This window comes from Calidris pugnax, unplaced genomic scaffold, assembly GCF_001431845.1.
Source record: "Calidris pugnax isolate Ruff unplaced genomic scaffold, ASM143184v1 scaffold44, whole genome shotgun sequence".
In the NCBI taxonomy this organism is placed as follows: Eukaryota; Metazoa; Chordata; class Aves; order Charadriiformes; family Scolopacidae; genus Calidris; species Calidris pugnax.
In genome coordinates, this window is record NW_015094506.1 from 5120669 (window position 1) to 5142669 (window position 22001).

Consider the following 22001-nt stretch of genomic DNA (forward strand, 5'->3'; position numbering starts at 1 on the left):
TAAACATCAGTCTATTGTCAAAGCTATCTGGTGTAGCTTGGCAGAGAGTTATTCATGAAGAAATTATTAGGGACTGTGTTTAGAGTAGTTGCAGGAGAAAAATAGGGGAGTCAGAATGGAGGTGGGTGGTACTGTCTTCAGTACCTCAATGTGATGGTATCTTAGTACTTTAAAGGCATTTTTTTTTTTTGCTTTTTTTTTATTGTATATTTTCTAACCTGTGAGTTGGCAAAATTGCTGCAGAGAGCTCAGGCCTCAGTTTTACTTAATGCTGTTTTCTGTGCTAATGGGTAACATCAGGTTCTCATTTTGAGAAAACAATATTGGTCACGCAGTATCATCTCTCCCTTCTTGGGCAGAAGGAATGACAACTGGCTGCAGTTGCCAGGGTTTGGTTAGGGTTCTGCAGAGCTGTTTCTCAGCACAGCAAGGATGGTTATTTTTCTCTAACTTGAGATCTGATTATTCCTTCTACTGGAGTTATTTGAAAAAAAAAAAAACCTAATAGAGAAGAACTGAGGATAAAGAAATGATCTTTCTGGTATTATAGTCTGTGCAGCTGCTACTATTTGGATATAATCTGTCTTCATCGTACTTAGATTGTACCCAATAGCATAGGTTGACAGTGACCGTTTATTCCCAGATTGTGAAACCTTTTAAAACTATCCTCAAAGTTAAAAAACAGAGGATTTACAGTAGAAAACTGAATTGCATGTTTTAAGTTATTCTGTTTTTAAAATGTTGCTAGATAACAAATGACTGCATTCGCTTAAGGAAAAAGAATTCTGGCTTTTACTGCTGTAATACCTAGCCTCTATCTTTCTCTTAGTTAATTGGGAGGTGGCAATTGCAGGTCTATATCGGGCTTTGATTTTTTTATCTAGACTGGAAAACGTGTACACTTTATATGAACTGCTCTGCATATAGTGTTGTATTTTAAAAAATTGGTGAAAAGATGTTAATGCTCTCGGATGGATGAAGCTGGATGAAGACTAGAATTAAAATCGCGGAGAGCTGTAATTATTGTCCATCTGGTAACACCAGCCAACTTTGTGGTGGCTCCATCTGGTGGCAGAGAGGAGAGCAAGCTCTGGTATTAATTGTCAGAAGCTACATGTACTTCTTTTTTGTATAATGATGCTAGGTATACTACTGGACATATCTGGGCATGCCCACCTAGTGAAGGAGACGACTACATCTTCCATTGCCATCCTCCTGACCAAAAGATACCCAAACCCAAACGACTGCAAGAGTGGTACAAAAAGATGCTGGACAAATCTGTGTCAGAGCGCATTGTTCATGATTACAAGGTTTGTGAAGTGTATGTTTGTATGGGGGAGGGTGCGTTGACCAGTCTTGTCTTGGTTTCTTCCTTGCCTTATCCATTGTGTCTGATTTTTGGAGTTTACTATCTTAGTTTTAAGTTAAATGAGCACTAAAAGTTTAGAGTTAAAATACATCCTCTTCAAAGCACATAGCTTCTGAAATGATTCTAGCAAGAGATTTGGAATGATACCTCAGAACAAACTAAATTCGCAAGGAATACTGTAAAAGAGAGTGAATTTCATTTCATTAATACAAAGAAAATATATGGAATACTTAATCTTCTGCTGTTCAATAAAATTGCAGTGTTAGACTGCTTGACACAGTTAGAATTACGTAAAGCCTTTGGAATTATCAGGACTTCAAAGCTGGTGTTGACAATATAGCAATCATTATTGTCCCACCTGGTAAGTATGCGTATTGAAGTCTACCACATGGCAATGATTTATTTCTTCAGAGTGGGAACATTTGAAATATATTTGACACACTGTCTGTAACTGATGCAGTATTAAATCTGCACTTAGGATGTGCCCTCGTATAATGAACTGAAATATTAAGCTCTCCTGTTTGGTCTGTTGGTGCCTTTTTTATCGTTAATTGGAGAGATTACCTTTACTTATGTGACTTGTAGTAGTGGTAACCAAGTGGTATGCTCTTTTTCAGGATATATTTAAGCAGGCAACAGAAGATCGTCTAACAAGTGCAAAAGAGCTACCTTACTTTGAGGGGGACTTCTGGCCTAACGTCCTAGAGGAGAGCATTAAGGAACTAGAGCAAGAGGAAGAAGAACGGAAGAGAGAGGAAAACACTAGTAATGAAAGCACAGATGTAAGAATGCTTCTGCTATTTCGTGATCTAATGTAAAAAGTTGTGATTATCTATGGCTAATTAAAAAAAAAAGCGGGGGAGAGGGCCTAGACACTTCCGTTAACTGGCTTTCTTGCTTCACTCTAATATAGATTTCAGTTTTACATTTTATAAATTAGAGCTGTTAAAATACTACTAAGCTACATTTGTATGAGCAGTGGCTGTTCATAATGGCTATAAACCTAACTAATTACCAAAGTCAATTGGATTGAAATAGTTGCTAGTTGAATATTTCGCTGCTGAAATCCAGTTATTATCAATATTCATGCTGCAACCTCAGCCTGACTTGGAAGCTTTTTCCTTAAGCTCTAGCTTTTGGACTGTGGCTAACTTTTTTTTTTTTTTTTAACTTAGATGTTATGATACCAGTTTTTGTTACTTTCTCAAATGTTCTGCAAGAGACCTCTAATTTAGTTGTTTACTTAGTATAGGATTTTTTTCTAGTAGAAAGCTTTAAGGCATTGATGAGCTGAAGCACAAAATACTGCTGAATTGTTGTAGGGCTACTTAAACTAGACAAATTTCTTGATGCCTCTGCGCACCCTTGGATCTTCTGAGCTTTTATTGAAGAGGTGGTCAATCAGGGATAAAGTTAGTAGCTTTGCTCACACAGTAGCGCTCGTTAGTTAACTCTGTTTAAACACTGCTGCTTTGTCACTTTATTAGATACCACATATTTGTTGGGGTTTAGAATTAATCTTTTCCCAAAAGACCTTTGGATCAAAAAAGTTAGGTTTAACATTGCAACTAGAATTTGTGATTCTTCTTTCAAGGACTTTGAATAAACTAAGTGCAAGAGTAACCTGGGAATTAGGCAACTTGATACCAAAATTGCATTAGCTAACATCTTACTAGAGAAAGCGTTATTTAAAGGTTTGTTTTCCACTTGGCATAGCTGCAAGTTCCAATCTAATATATCAGAAACCAGTTGTGAGGCATCTGACCTACCTCTGTGTGTGAGTTTGGTCAACACTTAGTTGATCCTTCACAACAGTTTGGCCCCAAAATCCTGCAGTGGGGGAAGCTTGCAGCATATTGCTATTTAACCTTTATTATTAAAAATAGTTTCAACTCTCTATTGATTCCTGTGTTCCACCTCTTGAAAATGAGGCAATGATAAACTGTGCTCTCAAATGAAATGATGGTCATTCATGTTCACTGGAAATTTCCATCCTGACAAAGTTATTTTAAGCTTATGAAAAATGCTTATTTGGATAAGAATTGCTTTGATCCTTGACCATCATATGCTGTAGTGTTTTGAGGGGCCCTCTGAGAAGCATAGAGAGGAATAAACTGTTCATTGCTAATTGATTATAATTGAAATTAAGCTGACCTGTTTTGTTCAGCTGTTGCAGGATAGGACAGGAGGAAGGGGCATACTAGAAATTGCCCTCCTGATGCCCTTTGGATCAAAATAACAGCATCATATCAAAATCTGTTTTATGCAGTCTATTAAAAAATAAAAATGAATCTGACAGAGCTGTGACAAACTAAATCTAGGTGGATTAAGTCTTTGTTAGCTCTGGTTAGTGCAATATCAGTTGCACTGAAAAATATATTTTTTCAGTTATTTTTAGCTTTGAATTGCATTGAGAAGCTATCTGCTGAACCCCTTTTGTGATTGATAATTGAGAGGTTCTACATGTTCAACTGTAGCAGACCAACAGCTTTCAGTAAATAACATTTCCCTTGCACCTCCTGAGCAAGGAGTATGCTATATACTCTGCTTTTAGTATTTTTAGAACTATGTATTGCTGGTACTGATGTCTTCTGGGGTGATTCTAATGGAATTAATTTAGTGTTTCAGGGGACTCTGGTAAGTGTCTTTGGAGTAAATTATTGTGTAGAGTTGTCCTGCAGTTATAGAAGACGCGAAAGTAAAATGCTGATGTGGTGTGACTTAGATATCTGACATAAAATGCCTTTAAAATTAATAGGTAAGCAAGGGAGACAGCAAAAATGCCAAAAAGAAGAACAATAAGAAGACCAGTAAGAACAAGAGCAGCTTGAGTCGTGGCAATAAGAAAAAGCCTGGCATGCCCAACGTGTCCAATGACCTCTCCCAAAAGCTGTATGCCACTATGGAGAAGCACAAGGAGGTAAGAGTTTATAGAATGAGAAATACGTATTTTACTTAAGAGGTGTACAAAGCTTTGATACTTCAGAGTTGTGCCCTGTAAATCATACAGGATTGGCTGGAGAATTGGGTGGCACGCCAGACAAGTATCAGTACGCCTGGGTGCTCTTTGCTGTGAGAGCAGTGGGGTAAATACAGCTTTGCTCATACAGAATTTCCTAACAGTCTAGATCATCACAACAGTTTTACTGTTACAGTTCAGTCCACTGCTCCTTGCCTTCTGAATGCTTCTGAAGAAGGTGAACCTGTAGAAGAGCACCCAGAGGTTTGAAATTTCCCAGCCCTTACAAGCACACCACCCTGGCAGCGCATCATTCAAGTGTTAGATGGTCCTGGAATTGTATATTCAGTGTAATGAAGTTTGGCAACCAAAACATCTTGATAAGTGCTGGCTTACTAAGTCTTTCTACTTTACAGGTCTTCTTTGTCATCCGTCTTATTGCTGGCCCTGCAGCCAACTCCCTGCCTCCTATCGTTGAGCCTGACCCACTCATTCCGTGCGACCTGATGGATGGGCGCGATGCTTTCCTAACCCTTGCTAGAGACAAGCACCTGGAGTTCTCCTCACTACGGAGGGCTCAGTGGTCAACCATGTGCATGCTGGTGGAACTGCATACTCAGAGCCAAGATCGCTTTGTCTACACCTGCAACGAGTGCAAGCATCACGTGGAGACCAGATGGCACTGCACTGTGTGTGAGGTATGCTTGGGGAAGTTTTCCCTACTTGTGTCCCTGTATCTTTGTGCCCAGAATGTTCTAATTAATTTCTCAATATTAACTGGTGGAAAAAGATCTGTACAGCTCGTCCTCTGGCAGTTCAGAAAGAAAGGAAAGGTTTTCCATAACAAGCAGTTCTGCTAGTCTGCATGGTGTGATGTTTGTCTTCTACTACCAAGCTGTGGAGAACTGAAGTAGAATTGTATTTCCTGTAGTTCATTTAAGGTGCTGCTGCTCAAGCAGTAGGGAACTGTAGCAATTGCTTGAGCTGTAATGGTAGGATCGGCTGAGTGTTTTCTGAAGAGCAACACATCCTTGCTTCTTCCAGAGTCAGAAGTGTTGTGCTGCAGTATTTCTGTAAGTCGGGCTCTGCGTTGGCTGACTGACACACAGGTTTTGCTGTGCAAGAACTCAGACTCCTGTACTTGGGTGACTCTTGCGCTGCTCTGTTGTCTGGAGAATGCCACAAACAGTGTTTTTGTCCTCAGAAGTGTTGGCAATACCAACAGCAGTTGGTATTTTGTGTGTTTGAAGATCAAGTCTGGTCGTCTGGGACAATTCTGTGTCCTCCAGAAGCTGGACTAACCTTGAATCTGGCTTGTAACTTAATTTTTTAGCCTGCCGGAAAGTAGTTTACTTTCTCAGATTTAGTTCTGAAAAGTTCTGATTAAAATTTTATGCCTCCATTTCCTTGTATATACCAGAAAATAAATTCTAAATTTTCTATAGATAAATTAATCCTGATAACTTGGATCTTTTTCTTAGGGATCAATTATTACGTGCTGTTGCTTTCACAGAATGTAAATGCTGTTCTATTCTTCTGTCAGCACACTCTGCTGTTTAACTTGTCTGAAAACTGAAAATGAACCTTTCATTCTCCTTTCTTCTTTGAGAGTTGGTACCTCTCCTGCCACTCCTGCTCTTTTGAAGCAGCAGCAGATGGGCAGCTATTTCTTCCGTTTCTTCCAAAGCAGCCTTTTTCTTCCCCTTTCCTATCAGGAAAGAAAGGGATTTTTCTGGCCCAGCTGAATAATGTGTGACTTATTAGCTCAGAGCAAACTTGTTTTTCCAGCTATATATATTTGTGTAGATTTCAGACACCCTTGTGCCCACACACTTTCCCTGGCTATAATTTGGATTTATTCCTTCTCTAGTACCTCAACATGGCATGAAAGATTGAATTTTTCCCTAGAGCAACCCTAGAGTTTGCCTGGAACAGACTGGGAGTAATTTGTTGAGGTGGCACGACATCGTTTATTTATTGTATGGAGTTTCAGGAGCACTGATAACTTTTCCTCCATTGTCTTTCCAGGATTACGACCTGTGCATCACCTGCTATAACACTAAAAACCATGACCACAAGATGGAAAAACTAGGCCTTGGTCTAGATGATGAGAGCAACAACCAGCAGACTGCGACCACCCAGAGCCCTGGCGACTCCCGCCGCCTGAGCATCCAGCGCTGTATCCAGTCCCTGGTCCACGCCTGCCAGTGTCGCAATGCCAACTGCTCCCTGCCCTCCTGTCAGAAGATGAAGCGGGTTGTCCAGCACACCAAAGGCTGCAAACGCAAAACCAACGGAGGGTGCCCCATCTGCAAGCAACTCATTGCTCTCTGCTGCTACCACGCAAAGCACTGCCAGGAGAACAAGTGCCCGGTGCCCTTCTGCCTCAACATCAAACACAAGCTCCGTCAACAGCAGCTTCAGCACCGCCTGCAGCAGGCGCAGATGCTCCGAAGGAGGATGGCGAGCATGCAGCGGACCGGCGTGGTGGGCCAGCAGCAAGGATTACCCTCGCCGACGCCAGCCACCCCGACGACTCCAACAGGCCAGCAGCCCCCGACACCGCAAACCCCGCAACCCCAGCCTCCGCCTCAGCCTGCCTCGCAGCCTCAACCTGCGCCTCCCAACAGCATGCCACCCTACACCATGCCAAGAACTCAGCCCCCCAGCGCTGTGTCCCAGGGCAAGGCAGGTGGCCAGGTGACTCCTCCAACTCCACCCCAGCCGCCTCAACCGCCAGTTCAGGGTCCTCCTCCAGCAGCGGTGGAGATGGCCATGCAGATCCAGCGCGCGGCAGAGACCCAGCGTCAAATGGCGCAGGTTCAGATCTTCCAAAGGCCGATTCAGCACCAGATGCCCCAGATGCCGCCGATGGGAATGAACCCTCCACAGATAGGCAGAGGTCCCGGTGGCCATATAGATCAAGGAATGGGGCCGGCAGCAATGCAGCAGCAGCCACCGTGGGTGCAGGGGGGCTTACCCCAAGCTCAGCTGCAGCCAGGAATGCAGAGGCCATCCATGATGTCAGTAGCCCAGCCGGGTCAGCCGATGAATATGGCACCTCAGCCAGGGATGGGTCAGGTACCTGGCGCTGCTCAGGCCAAACAACCACCTCTGCCCCAGGCGGCCTTACAAAACCTACTGCGGACTCTCAGGTCTCCCAGCTCACCCATGCAGCAGCAGCAGGTGCTTAACATCCTTCACTCCAATCCTCAGCTGCTGGCCGCTTTCATCAAGCAGCGGGCCGCCAAGTACGCGGGGTCCCAGAACCCCCAGGGGATGACGGGTCAACCCGGCATCCCCCAGGGTCAGCCGGGGCTCCAGCCGCAGCAGACCATGCAAGGACAGCAAGGAGGGGTGCACCCCAACGCAGCCATGCAGAACATGAACCCCATGCAAGCGGGAGTGCAGAGGCCCAGCATGCCCCAGCAGCAGCCGCAGCAGCAGCCGCAGCAGGCCATGGCTGGGATGAACCCTCAGGCGCAGCAGATGAATATGAATCACTCGGGAATGGCTCCCCAGTTCCGAGACCTCCTGATGAGACGACACCAGATGATCGAGCAGCAGCGCCACCAGCAGCAACAGCAGCAGCAGGGAGCAGGACCAGCACTGGGGCCGGGGATGGCCAACCACAACCAGTTTCAGCAGCCCCAGGGTGTGGGGTATCCCCAACAGCAGCAGCAGCAGCAACAGCAGCAGCGAATGCAGCATCACATGCAGCAGATGCAGCAAGGAAACATGGGACAAATAAGCCAGCTTCCGCAGGCGATGAGTGCAGAGACAGGAGCCAGTTTGCAGCAGGCTTTCCAGCAGAGGCTACTTCAGCAGCAGATGGGGTCCCCAGCTCAGCCCAATCCTATGAGCCCCCAACAGCACATGCTCCCCAATCAGGCCCAGTCCCCGCACCTACAGGGCCAGCAGCTCCCTTCATCGCTCACCAATCAAGTGCGTTCTCCGCAGCCTGTACCCTCACCGCGGCCCCAGTCCCAGCCCCCCCATTCCAGCCCGTCCCCTCGGATGCAACCTCAGCCTTCTCCGCACCACGTCTCCCCGCAGACCAGCTCCCCACATCCAGGACTGGTAGCTGCCCAGGCAAACCCCATGGATCAAGGGCACTTTGCCAGCCCGGACCAGAGTGCAATGCTTTCCCAGCTTGCTAGCAATCCCGGCATGGCAGGCCTCCATGGTACAAGCGCCACGGAACTGGGGCTCAGCTCTGAGAACTCAGACTTGAATTCAAACCTTTCACAGAGTACACTAGACATACACTAGACACATTGTAGCATTTTGGGAGCAAAAACAAAAAAATAAAAAAAAAAGAAAAGAAAAAAAACTTATTTTCTCAAGACTTTTTGTACTGAAGACAAATTTTTTTGAATCTTTCTTAGCTAAAACAACATTTTTCCCTGGAACACATCTGAACTCTGCAGCAGTAGTTTGTGGTTTTAAAAACAAACCAACAATGAACCTGAGGGACAGTAGAGTACAAAGAATATATTTTTGTTATGGCTGGAATCATAACCAGTCCTTTTTCTTGTTTTTTTTTTTTCCTTGTGTGCGTTGGGGAGGTCGGGAGAAGAGGGTGATCTTTTGGCTGTTCACCAAAGGATGCCCTACTCGTGCCTCCAATAGGTTTTATTTTTTTTTAAATTAATGAAAATATGTAATATTGATAGTTATTATTTACTGAGGCAGATGGTAAACATTTTCCCTATTCTGGTTTTTCTTCATGTCACTGCAAAAAAACCACAGCAAAAACTAAACAAAAAAAACCTACAGGAGAACCTTTTCCTAAAACCGGAGGACAAAAGGGGTTAATGTTGCTTTAAAAATACATTACATATATAAATATATATATATAAAAATAAATACCAATCTTTTCCTCTTTGGTTGGAAATATGTCAATTCTTTGAAAAATGTAAAAATATTAAATAACTCAGTCCCCTCCTGAAGTCTACTTTTGTCCTCCAAGAATTTTCTATACAAGAGTCTGAGCTTAAAAAAAAACTTCAAGTATTAAAATAATTTGTACATTTAGAGAGAAGACAACATTTTTGCAAATACACAGGGGCAGCTGCCAAATGGATGTAGTATATATATTGTGGTTTCTGTTTTCTTGAAAGATTTTTTTTCGTTATTTTTACATCTAACAAAGGAGAAAAAAAAATAAAAAAGAGGGTAAGAAACAATTCCAACGGGATGATTTTAACCTGAGAAAAGTCCCTGGGGTTTCTTCTTTATGCTTGCTTTCTCTCTCCCATGCCCCCTTCCCACCCTCTTCCACTTTCTGTAAAACTTGAAAATAGAAAGCAAAAAACCCTCATGTTGTAAATCATGCAATTAAAATTGATTACTTATAAATATGAACTTTCGATCACTGTATAGACTGTTAAAAATTGATTTCTTATTACCTATTGTTAAATAAACTGTGTGAGACAGACAGCCTGTTTTTAATGTTTCCCTTCTCTCCCACATGTGTTGCTTGTTCTTAAAATGGTGGGGGTAGCAGAAAATACGCTACTTTATTGAAATGTTCGCTATTTAGTTGGAGAGCTATTTAATGTATATGACTGTTTTAAAATGCAAATCTCTAATAAGGGACGTGGAGTAATAATTAGTCTTCTAAATGGACACTTTTTGGTACAACTCTGCATTCGCGTTTGTTCCCGGCATGTATCTTACCAAAGAAACGAGGTCTGACCTCAACAGTTGTGCCAGTCAGCTGTACCCCAGCCTGCTCACAGGGCCTGGCAGCAGCTGATCTTCAAAGGACCTATTTTGCATTTTGAAATGAGAACTATTGTTTGGATATGTGATATTAAAAATCCTATTTCACTTGGAATATATTGTACACCTTTTGGCACCGAAGCGTGAGCATGAGGTAAGCTTGTGTGGATGTCCCCATAGACGGTGCGTGGGTGCCCCATTGCACCATGTTCAATCTGGTCATCTGCCAGATGTAGGGCATGTGTGGTCTGTTAATGTATATTACATATATTTGGGGGATTTCCTGAACAGAAATGCTCCAACTGTGGAGCGTGTGTGTCGTAAACCCAGTTGTGTGCTGCCCGTAGCTGTGTGTACATGGAGTTAATCACATCATGTAAGAACACGTTGCATGTTGTGTGCTGGCTGGACAGCACATATGCAGCTGGTCCATTGAGGGCTTCTCAAAAAAACCAACCTTATTCTGTGTGTGTTTCTCCTGGAAGACACGGATGTGACCAGAGCACAACATCTGTATGACTCCAGCTGTGTTGTGAGCATCGGCATATCCACAAATCCCAGGCAAATAGCACCGTGAGCAAGCTGTCCTCAGGAAACCGCTGGTGGAAGATGATGGAGGGGGGAACCTGGACGGATGAGAGCCTCAGCTAAGAGCCAAACAAAAGTTATGGTGTATTGCAATGTGAATGGGTGTTAGAGGCTGTTAGAAAATGGGAGTAAAATGCTTAATATTTGGGTATAAAGACAAGTAGGACAATGAATCTTGTATTTAAAAAAAAGGGGGTATCTGGTAGCAAGCCTTCAGCAAGATGGTGGAAAATCCCTGGGAGGCTTAAGGAAAGCAGCCCAGTGGTTTGTTATTCTCCCTTGGGTAATCCTCATGCTCATCACCCCTGCGTGGCACAGACCGGCTCTGCACCAAGCCCACAGTTACCTCCTCTGTTTTGGGGAGGGACTGCCGTTGAGCAGTGTTCCCCGTGCCAGTCTTGGCAAGCCTTCCTCTTCCATCTCCCCTACCCAAGCACAGCCTAGTTTTACTCTCGGCCTTGGGGCTTCTCAGGCTGGGAGTATAAATAAAATTCCTTCTGACCACAATACTGGCTAGTGAAGTGTACCCAGGTTTCCAACTTGCATGCTTTTCGTGCATCCCAACTTAGAAGCATGAATGAAAGCCGTTTGCTACGTTAACACAAAAATCTGGTTTGAATTTGTCCCAGCATGCATGGGAGCATCTGGGCCGTGCTGAAGTGGGGAAGCCTCGAGATGTTGAAGAGCAGCTTTGATTCAAAGAGCTAGAGCCTTTCCAACTTTGAATGCCAATTTAGTGACTTGTTTAAAAGATGCCATGAGGCGTCTTATGTGACGGCACAGCTGTTGTGTCCCTCTCTGTAGATGCTGTCTGTGAGTCAACGTTTTATTGAAGTGGTGTGGATGACAGAGGGTTGTGAATTTGCATGGGATTTCTTCCCCTTGCATCCCTCCGCCTCTGCTTTCACTAATTCTGCTGGAGAACCAGAACCCGCCAGTTGGGGAAATACCATGGCTGAGTGGGGAAAGGGTAGGACTTCAGGATGGCAACAACATTAAGATGTCACCTGGATCACTGCAGTGTGCTCCTGCCAATCGGTTGCGTCCAAATTAGAGTAGGTTGTTTCACTTCTTGGACCTGCAAAAAGAATTCACACCCAATGTTTTAGCAGTCCAAAGTTTTATTGCCCAGTTACAATGAGTTAACGCTTATAGTCAAATAATACGAGAATTAGTGATGTAAACTTTCTAGTGTCTACCCCTTCCAATGCCCCGTTGAGTCCTAAGGTCAATGACTGAAGTTGCAGTCACATGGAAGAGTACAATCATGGTTTCTCCCTCAGCCTTGGGGTCATCTCTTTGTAAAAAAATACTCTAGACCTTGCTCTTTCCTGGTTTGTTGTTTCACATTATGTATGTATTTACGGAGTGTTTTACATATGTTGCATACTTGTTCTTTGGTACCCCTAAAACCGGTTTTACCCAGCTCCTGGTTACTCTGATGAGTTGGCTGCTGGTGAGTTGTTTATAGCCCTGGGCCTGCAGTATCGTCCTGTCACTGTATGTGTTTATACTGCTTTGGTTTGGTTTTTTTCTCTTCCAATATTGGCATCATAGAGATATTTGTTATTATGGAATCATAGAATGGCTGAGGTGGGCAGGCACCTCTGGAGATCATCTAGTCCACCTCCCTGCTCAAATGAGGGTCACCTGAAGCAGGATGGAGGTGCTACAGCCTCTCTGTGTACTCCCCCAGCTAGGTGTCTATACACATGGATAAGATCCCCCTGAGCCTTCTCTTCTCTGGGCTGAACGGTCCCAGCTTTCTCAGCCTCTCCTTATCTGACATATGTTCCAGTCCCCTCATCATCTCCCTGGCCCTTTGCTGGACTCACTCCACTATGTCCATATTTCACTTGTACTGGGGAGCCTAGACACAGCACTCTAGACGTGTCTCAGCAGTGCTGAGGGGAAGAATCACCTTCCTCCACCTGCTGGCTATACTCTTCCTCATGCAGCTGAGGAGACTGTTGGCAGTCTCCTGCTACGATGGCACATTGTTGGCATATTTTTCAACTTGCCATCAAGACCCCCCAGGCCCTTTTCTGTCAGGTTGCCTTCCAGCACATATTGGTGCATTGGGTTGCTCCTCCCAGGTGCAAGACTTTACATTTCCCCTTGTTGAACTTCATGAAGTTCCTGTCAGCCCATTCCTTCCGCCTGTTGAGGTCCCCCTGGATGGCAGCACAACCCTTTGGTGTATCTGCCACTCCTTCCAATTTTGTACCACCTGTGAACTTCTTGAGGATGTGCTCTGCCCTATTAGTCAAGATGATGTGAAAGAGAATTGGCCCCAGTACCAACCCTTGGGGTACATCACTAGCGACCTGCCTCCACTGGACTTTGTGCCACTGATCCCAACCCTTCAATCCACCTTGCTACCTGTTTATCTAGCCCATACTTCCTCAGTTTGTGAGGAAGCTGCCAGAGATGGTGTCAAAAGCCTTAAGTAAATTCAAGATAAACAACATTCACTGCTCTCATTCAACAAAACAATCATAGAAGGCTGTATGGTTGCTTAAGCATGATTTCCTCTTCATAAATCCACGGTGAATACTCCCGTTCTTCTTGTCCTTAGTGTCTCTGGAAGTGATTTCTGGGAAGACTTGCTCTGTCTCCTTCCCAGGGATTGAGGGGAGGCTGACTGGCTATAGCTCCTGACATTCTTCTCCTTCAAGGCAGGAGTCTCATTCTTCTACTCCTCGGGAACTTCCCTGAGTCACCATGACCTTTCAAAGATAATAGAGCACAGCCTTGCAATGGCATCAGGCAGCTCCCTCAGCACTTGGGTGTGTAACCATGAAGTTGCATGAACTCGAGCATGGGGTCCCTGACCCACCCTGTGCAACCCACTCTGCAAATCCCTGCATCTGCTAGCTGCTCTCTGGGACCTCTGCTCTAGGCCCAGCAGGTACGGAGGCTTCTCCCTCATACCTGCCATTAGTTACAGTAATATATATGCAATAAGTGTCACACCAGATAATTGTATAAAAATTAAATCAATGTTGCTAACAGTCACCTGGTCATTAGACAATTGTCGTAACAGCAAGATGAGCTACAAGACAGCTTCTGGCAGGCCAAGACAAGTCCAGACAAAGCCTGACAGGCCCCGAGTTACTCATGTAACGTAGAGCTTGTGGCCTCTTACAAGCGGTGGCAACACCACCACAAGGGTGAGGTACATGATGTGACAGTGACAGCCATTCCAGCTTCTTCTTCCTTTTCTAGTGCTTCTTCCAGTGTTTGATATACGCTTAGTTCCTCTGCAAGAAACTCTACCTTCTGTTTTCAAGATGGTCTTTCTACACACATGATGTCCTTGTTTGTACTGCTCTCAGTCTCAACCAAACTCAAGGACTCTGGCCCAGCCTCTCCGGAGAGTCTGGAGCGGGTCCTGTATTGAAAGACAGCAGTGGTCAGAAGGAGCTGCTCCTAATGACTAGTTCTGCCTAAGTGTGCAAAGAGGCCTCCTAGCCTTGAAATGAGCTTTTCTTTGAAGAACAGCCACAGGTTGCCCTGGCTGGGGAATGTTTGTTTTTACAAACCCTCTTAACAGCTGTCTGCATACAACACAACCCTTGGGTAACTGTCAGTTTGCACAAGGAGCTATTTCCTCCCTCAGCTTGTCAAAATAGATCACATGCTGTTGATCCCGGCCTGAAACAGAGCCTAGCACAGCCCCTGAAAGTGTGAGAGCACAGCAGGCTCCAGCTGCAGTGGCTTTGGCCACATCTATGCCTGCATCATGGTTGGAAAGACACTGAACTGCTCCATCAGCCTTGCAGGCTGTTGTGGGCATTGGCATCTGCCTGCCCAGCGTTTTGTTTAGAAAAATGGGGGGTTGATGGTTTGCTTGAGTTGCCTTAGTAGCACTCCTTTAGAATGGGGTCTTGGTTGTAACTCCACAGCAGGGATCCTGCCCACAACGGATGTTTGAAAGGGAAACCTGTTCTGTAACCGGTGCTGTGGGAAGCCTATGGGCAATCAGCCATGGCTCCAGTCTTCACTCCCTGTTGTAGGGAGTGTGGCGGATTTAGGGAAGGTGGAGGAATTACTATTGGCACCATCTCCCACAGCCATCTTTGAAGCCCTTCATAGCTCTTGGTGAAGTTGGCATGGCTCAGATTGCTGTTTCCCCAGGTGTGCTGGGTGGTGGTAGGCTCTAGCATATCTTGGGAGCACAGAGCTCTGTGAGATGCAACCAGAAGCTCTGTCAGTGAGTGGGTGTTTTGCTTCTCCCCATGCCCCCGCAGTCCCTAGGGCAATAGCACACACTGCCCAGCCCAGCTGGCATTCTGCAACCTGTGAGACAAGGTGAACTAACTCACTTGTACTCACCTAGAGCCACTAGGAACCACCCTGCAGCTTCAACTGCCCCGCACAAGTTGGAAGACAGAGACTAAAGCAGCAGATGACACCAGTAGGAGAGTGCTGCAGGATTGTGCTCGGGCAGCAGGACTTCATCACTGCCTTTCTTCTCAAAATAAGTGGGGTGAGTGGGGTGGAATGGATGTTGGGGTGGGAAGGGGAAGTGCAGCTGAATATAAATGGCCCCCCAGTGACTCAAAGCAGATGAGCAGATACCTATGGCACCCTTGTTCTCTTGTGTCTGTTTGGAAGGGGAATTCAGGAATCCGGTCTCTATATCTTATCTGTGATGATAAACTGTGCAATAAAACAAGTGCCTTGTTTTAAAGCTGGATTCTTCATTGGAACATGCATTACTTTGTCGTGATGGAGGTTTCTAGGCCACTCTCCAGTACTTGTGATGATTCTTGTCAGGCCTCTACACAGCCTTTTAATGTGTTTGTACTGCTGGGGCAAGTGGGAGTGGCAGGACAGTGAGTCTAATGCATTTCTCTTCTTTGTTAGACTCAGCCGGTTTCTGATTATAGAAGCTCATAGCTGTTTTTCCTGCAAATCAGTTGGCTTCAAGGAATCAAGGGGAGAACAAGATTCATTATTCCAAATGAAATCTTTGTCCAGCACTGGGGTAGGGTGGGGAGTTAAAATCAGGCAGTTTATTTCCAGGATGATATTGTGGTGTTTTCAATCCTCCATTTTCCATTCAGTAAGGTGTGAAGACTGGAGTGTGGCACTGAAATGAGCTCCCAGTACAATGTCTCCCTGGTGAACAGAGGTTTGGGAGCCATACAACGGATATCTCACCAGGCCTGTTGATTGGAAGCCAGGGCAGCCTAAGGCCTGAGGCGTGACCTGAGTCTAATGACAACTGTACTGCAAGGGCTTGTAACAACAGTCACTGGCTGGGTTAGAGCCACCAGAAGTTAGAATTCCAAAATAATGAGTTTAAAAAGTAAGACCTCAGGTGCCCGTCTTGCTTTGCTTGCTGTTTTCTCAGTCTGAGCTTGTACTGAAGGATTTCAAGCCTTTTTTTTCTGTCACCTGGGCCCAATTCCCCAGTGTCACCACAAACCGTGAGAAAGGGGCCTTTACTGCAGCTTGGGAAAGCATATGTAAAGGGATTTTCACCTTGGTAGACCACATATTATGTGCCAGGCCATATGGATCTTGTAACGTCTCATCTTCTGCTATTAGCTGGACTTAGTGGTCTTCTGGGCTGCCCCTTCTGCTGGGGAAGGTGGTTTTCTTTTTATTTATTATTATTTGTATATAGAGCTGTGTTGACATATACTGGCAGACCTAGCGTGGCAGTAAAATGGCAAGAAAGGACAGGCCAACTGGCAGGACATGGCAGTGCCCAACATCTTCCCAGACTTGACTCCCAGAGGAATCAGGCAGCACAGCTCCGCACTCGAAAGCCAGATTTCTTGGGGGACTGGGATGGGGTAAGTACTTAAATCCAAGGTTTATCTCCCAGACAGTTAACTCTTCTCTGTTCTTTTCAGGACAGCCTTGGAACTGGGCATAGTTGTTTGGCTTTTTTTAAATCTGGACACAATTTTTGGTTTATTTTTTTATTATTATTTGTATGTAGAGCTGTGTTGCCATATACAGGCTGACCTAGCATGGTAGTGAAATAGCAGGAAAGGACAGGCTAACTTGGTATCTCTGCCCTCAACTGGGATGCCTGTTGGGTCTGGGGTTGGATTATTTGTTCACCACACAAACTGTCCAATCCTAGGTCTGTTGCACAGCGTGATTTAATGACAAGGTGCTGTAAGCACATAGGAAGAACAGTGTGACATTAAGGATGATCTGATAAGGGGTTTCAGTGAGTTCCGTGGCCCATGAGAGAGAACGGGAAAACAGCAAGGGATTAGATCTCCTACCTCTGGGCAGGCTGCTACCCCTTCTTACACAGGGCAGTGTAATGAATAACTGAAGAAGATTTGTTGCTGATCAAATCTTAGGATTGTCCATTTCTGTTGTACATAGTGTAAGAAAGTCCTGACTGACACCAACTGCAATGCTATCAAAATGTGTCTATGTAAGCGAATGTTTAGCTTTGTACTAACCAAATGCATGTAAGAGATGGCACAAGCTGAATGTGCCACCACCACTTGTAAAACTCACCTGAAGCTGGATTGTAATTTACTGATCAAACAATTTAAGCAAGAGAAAGGAGCCCATTGTGGCAGGCTTGAGAATTTCCTAACAAGAAGAGATGTCCACTGTATTATCTTGCTAAACTACATGGGAATGTCCTGTTTTGACAAGATAAGTTTAACCCCAATGTTATCTCTGTTTTAACTCTGTACTAATTAATCGTGTAGAAGGGGAAGGGTATGAACTAATTTACAACCTACATGGTCTTGAAACCCCTTGAAGCAAGACAGACCAGATGGAGTAAAGATAATGGAAGAAGCAGAGGGGTGTACTGAAGATGTCAAACCCGACCTCCATAAGGGTAAAAAGAGGACTTGCCTTCGCTTGAGGAAACACAACCAGCGCGCTGGCGGCATTGCACTTGTGAGGTAAGATCCTACCTGACGACCCCGAATTTAAAAAAAATAATGAAATGAAATGAAATGAAATGAAATGAAATGAAATGAAATGAAATGAAATGAAATGAAATGGCGCAGGTGGCAGGGCCCTCCCCGCCTCACAGGCGCCGCTGACCGTTGGGGGGCGCCGCGCGCCCGCCTCGGCCGTTGGGGCCTGAGGGAGCGGCGCCTCCTTCCCCACCCCGCCCCGGGCAGGGCCTGCCCTGCCGGCCGCCGCTTCCCGTTTCCGGAAGATTTCTTTCGACGATTTTTTTGCCGGTTGGGGGTTGTGGAGGAGGTGATTCTCTCGGTAAATTGCGGCAGCGTCGGTGGCCATGAACCCCGAGATGCTCGGCCCAGGCTGGGAATGGTCCGTCCTGTCAGGGGGAATCCAGCAGCAGTGGCGTGGAAGAGTCACTCAGGATTTCCGAAACCACCTTGTTCATAAATTGTAGTAGCTAATATCAAAACTGTCTCCTGCCAGGTGAGTCCCTGCCTCTGAGGTGTATGTGTGGGGCAGGAGGAAGCCTGGCTTCCAAAATCAGGGGGCTGGGGGACGAGTTTTGTCAGGGACCGAGAGAAGGGAAAGCAGAAGCCTGAAAGATGGAGGTGCCTCTGCTGGTTTGGGGGCTGTTGGATTGGAAGTCCGAGGCAATCGAGAGAATTCAGGACCTTGGGATGACTGATCAAAGGATCAGGAGCACAACTAGTGTCTTCCAGTTGCTCTCTACATCTACCTGAAAGGAGATTGTAGCGAGGTGGGAGTTGGCCTCTTTTAGCAAGTAATAGGCAATAGGACAAGAGGAAATGGCCCCAAGTTGTGCCAGAGTAGGTTTAGATTGGATATTAGCACTGAAAGGGTTTTCAAGCATTGGAATATGCTGCCCAGCAAAGTGGTTGAGTCGCCATCCCTGGTGGTCTTTAAAAGACAGGCAGGTGTAGTGCTGAGGGACAAGGTTTAGTGGCAACTTGGCAGTGCTAGGTTAACGGTTGGACTTGATGATCTTAAAGGTCTCTTCCAGCCATAACAACTCTATCATTCTAAATGTTGCACTCTGTTCTCAAGCTACCTACCTGGGGGGCAGTGCCCCTGGGAGCAGTGGCAGTACCACAGTCAGAAGATTCGCTTGCTGCTTTGTGTTCAGATCACTGGGGTTAGTGCTGATGTCCCTGTCTGGGGGTATTCTAACCACTTGGGTGCTTTTATTTTTCCCCAGAGTCCAAGCCATATTTCCCACTCCTGACCCCCGCAGACCTCCTGACCCTGAAGGATCGGCGTATGGAGAATCTGGTGGCGTACGCTCGGAAAGTGGAAGAGTATATATTTGAATCAGCAAAAAGCTGGGTGAGATGCCATCCTCTGTCGTCCAGTTGTGTGTGTCTGCCTTGATTGCATAGTGACTGGGGAGTTAGCGGAGTGAAAGCACAGATGAGACCCCCAGGCTGAGGAAGTGTGTATTTGGGGGCTGCTGGGTGGTGTGTAGGAACCAGCCAGCTGCAGGCTTCTATCTGGGTGTGCCTGTCGGGGTGTGCTGTGCCTGAGACTTCTCGGTGTCCCCTGAAAGCAGCATGAAGCTCTTCAGTCTGAGTCTCCCAAAGAAATGTTGGACACAAGAAGAGAAATGTCCTAATGGTTGCCAGCAGTGCCCCTTTTTGCCCTCCTGTCTGCCCAGCAGCCCCTGCAAAAGGGAGAGCCACCCCCACCCAAGTGGAAATGTGTGTGTGGAAGGCTGTTTCCAAGCTTGAATCACTGTGACCTGTAGCCTTTGCTTAATGTGTGTGTCATCTCCTTTCCTGACTTGTATTCCTCCCCAACAGGCAGAGTACTGTTACTTGGTAGTGGAGAAGATCTATGAGATTGAGAAAGAATTGGAGGAGAAACAAAGAACCAGGCTGCAGAAGCAGAACATGATCCCAAGTGCTCCGGGCATGCCACAGGCTCCCATGAATCAAGGGCCCAACATGGGACAGCCCCAGCCAGGGATGTCTACAAGTAAGAACAGTTGGGTTACCGACCACGTGGTGCGGGGGAATCCTCTACTGTCACGGTCATCATGGACAGGCTGGTGACCATTTCCCTTTTTTGGTAAAATTAGCCTGCCAGAAGTTAAGCAGAACACTTCCTGTTTGGTGGTTTTTTTTTTTTTCCTTCTTCTGTTTCCTCGTTGGTTTTCTGAGCTGTTCTACCTTACTTTCCTTTATCAAAGGACGTCATTGTGAAAGTATAACTAAGGGTTACAAGTCTATAAACATTTTTTCTTCCAAATGGCTGCCTTCCCCAGTGCTGATCACAGAAATGAAACCCTTGCTATGCATTTTGTTTTCTTAACTGTGTCAGCATAGGAGGTGAGAGGAAAAGCATTACTAAAGCTGTGTGCACCTTCCCACTCCACTCAAGAATTTCAAAGCTGGCCCTGTAACCAGGCTGCCACTGGGTGCTGGAGGTGAAAGTAGGCCCATGGACTGCCAGGATCCTCATTAGCTCTTTGAAATGACAGAGAGTAGAAAACTAAAAAAAAAGGAGGCACTGGAGGAGCAGCGGATGAATTTATGAAGCCTTTGGACCTGGAGCATGAGCTCCCCACCCCAGACCATGGGTGAGGGGACAGTCCCAGTAGACAAGCACAAAGAGGCAGTGTGCCAGTGCTCCTTAAGGAAGTTGTGGTGACGAGGAACAGACCTGGTGCTGAAGTACAAAAAGCTTCTCCAGCTGCACAACTTTGAGCTAAGCGTCTGTGTCCAGCTTCGAGAAAGCAGCCTGGCCTCTGTACTGCAGGAATAATCCCTCCCATTGCATCCTGAACTTCTTCTGTGCTTTCACCTGACAGCAGCAGCCCTTTTGTAATGATCTTTCTAAAATTTCTATTTCAGATGGCATCAAAACAGAGATCAGGCCCAGAACAGCAGTAGGGAACGAGATAGGAAAAGTGAAGTCTAATCCAAGTTTTGGAGTTTGGTTTCTTGACAATGTGTTAAAGCTCATGATGGGTTACCTGAGAGATTATTGCAGTAGAAAGATTTAATGAACCTTCAATTTTGTCTCTATGTCTTTTCTGGAAGCATCTTTGTTGTCTGTCACGCAGTGCACTGTCTAGCAGTATTTGCAAGGGAACGACAGCCTCTGTAATTTATTTCAATATCAGCTGCATTGTTTGAATACTGTAAAAGCAGTTTTCTGTTTCTTAACAGTGCTGGAAAATTGATCAGGAAAGCTGAAGCTGGAGGATTCCTAATGCTATGGAAATCTGCTGATCAAGTTGCACCCTGTAGGCTTTGCAAGCTCCTCGTTACTGTCCTGTAATTAGGCTGTGACCCCAATCACTACCCCAGATTCCCAGCATGATCGGCACCGACAGTGACACTCCTTCGCGTTTATAGAGTGACAGGCTGTGGCCTCGTGCTGACGCCTTTGGAAGAGCAATCCACGTGTGTCTGGAGGATGGGAGAGCCTGTGGAATGAACCCTGTCCGTGCTGCCTCACTTCCACCTGCGAGAGGCCGCACTGTACACGCCAGAGACGGGCTGTGCCTGCGCTCCGCACATCCGTTGGGTAGCTGCTCACTGCAAAGTCCGTACAGGGTAGGAGTGTTCAGCACAGGCTTTGGTTGGTGGGTTGGTTTTTTCTTTTTAATTTCTACAATTTCAGCACAATGAAGGCAAGAACAAAGTGAAAGAGAATGGGAAACAGTTCACCATCTCGGCGGGGCGCAGCTTTTGCGTAAAAGGGAATGGATGGCAGAGACGTGGGGCGAGACGCTGCCTTCCTGGCAGCCGGCTGGGGTGAGGGTTGTTGCTTGTCCGGCACCGCTGGGACCGCGCCGCTCTTCCATGGGGAACAACAACGCCAAAAGGGAGAGAAGCATTTGCACTCTGAAGAACCCATGGCTTGAAGCCTCTTTTGCACAGGTAGTAGGATTTTTTGCCAAATAAAACATCGCTTTTTTGTGCATGAAGTCCCCGAGACCGATGATTTGAGGACACGGGGAGCAGCAGCCTCGACTCATGGGGGCTACTGACCCCGGGACGCAGCAAGGGCAGGGTGGGAGGCACTTGCCGCGCTAACGGTGTGCCTCCCACCTAAAACCAAATCCTTACCCACTCCCCAAGGGTTGTAGGAAGCTGTGTGCGTCCTGTGTTGTGTTTTAAGACACAGGATTCCAGCTCTGCGTCTCCGCGGGGCTCACGTCCTCTCGGGAATGCTGGTGATTGCTGGGTGCCAAACGGGTCCGAGGGGCTGAAGTCTGGGCGTTTGTTGTTTACATACTGCTGGAACTGAGCGAGCGAATGCAGAGCTGCGAGAACCGGACGGGTGGTGCCCGCCAGCGCTCTCCGGCGTGGTGCCCGGAGAGGCGGGACCGGGGCCCGGCCTCTCCTCCGCCCCTGGGTGGGACCACCGCCCGGCGCCATGGCGGCAAGAGAACTACAGCTCCCGGTGTGCTCCGCGGGCGGC

The 22001-nt window shown here is 46.3% G+C and overlaps 2 protein-coding genes across 2 annotated transcripts in view; both read left to right on the forward strand.

Moving 5' to 3' along the window:
* The window catches only part of EP300 (E1A binding protein p300), a 61026-nt gene extending 51256 nt beyond the window's left edge, over positions 1-9770 (forward strand). The window contains exons 27-31 of the mRNA XM_014963842.1: positions 1145-1310; positions 1987-2151; positions 4128-4289; positions 4745-5026; positions 6357-9770. Of these exons, the coding sequence (XP_014819328.1) occupies positions 1145-1310; positions 1987-2151; positions 4128-4289; positions 4745-5026; positions 6357-8600 (3019 nt within the window). The 3' untranslated portion in view covers positions 8601-9770. The remainder of the gene's footprint in view (positions 1-1144; positions 1311-1986; positions 2152-4127; positions 4290-4744; positions 5027-6356) is intronic.
* A 7982-nt stretch (positions 9771-17752) lies between these two features.
* On the forward strand, positions 17753-21504 carry LOC106901111 (histone acetyltransferase p300-like). The gene is made up of 4 exons (XM_014963473.1): positions 17753-18035; positions 18769-18896; positions 19370-19544; positions 20741-21504. Exons 2-4 carry the CDS (start codon positions 18831-18833, stop codon positions 20752-20754), a joined length of 255 nt encoding a protein of 84 aa, XP_014818959.1. The 5' UTR covers positions 17753-18035; positions 18769-18830; the 3' UTR covers positions 20755-21504.
* Positions 21505-22001: the final 497 nt, after the last annotated feature.

Excerpts from the sequence above, each read along its gene's own strand:
- LOC106901111 (XM_014963473.1), top strand. The coding sequence starts at position 18,831 with ATGGAGAATCTGGTGGCGTACGCTCGGAAAGTGGAAGAGTATATATTT. Across the intron at positions 18,897-19,369 it reads TTGAATCAGCAAAAAGCTGG|GCAGAGTACTGTTACTTGGT; the intron begins GTGAGATGCCAT and ends CCTCCCCAACAG.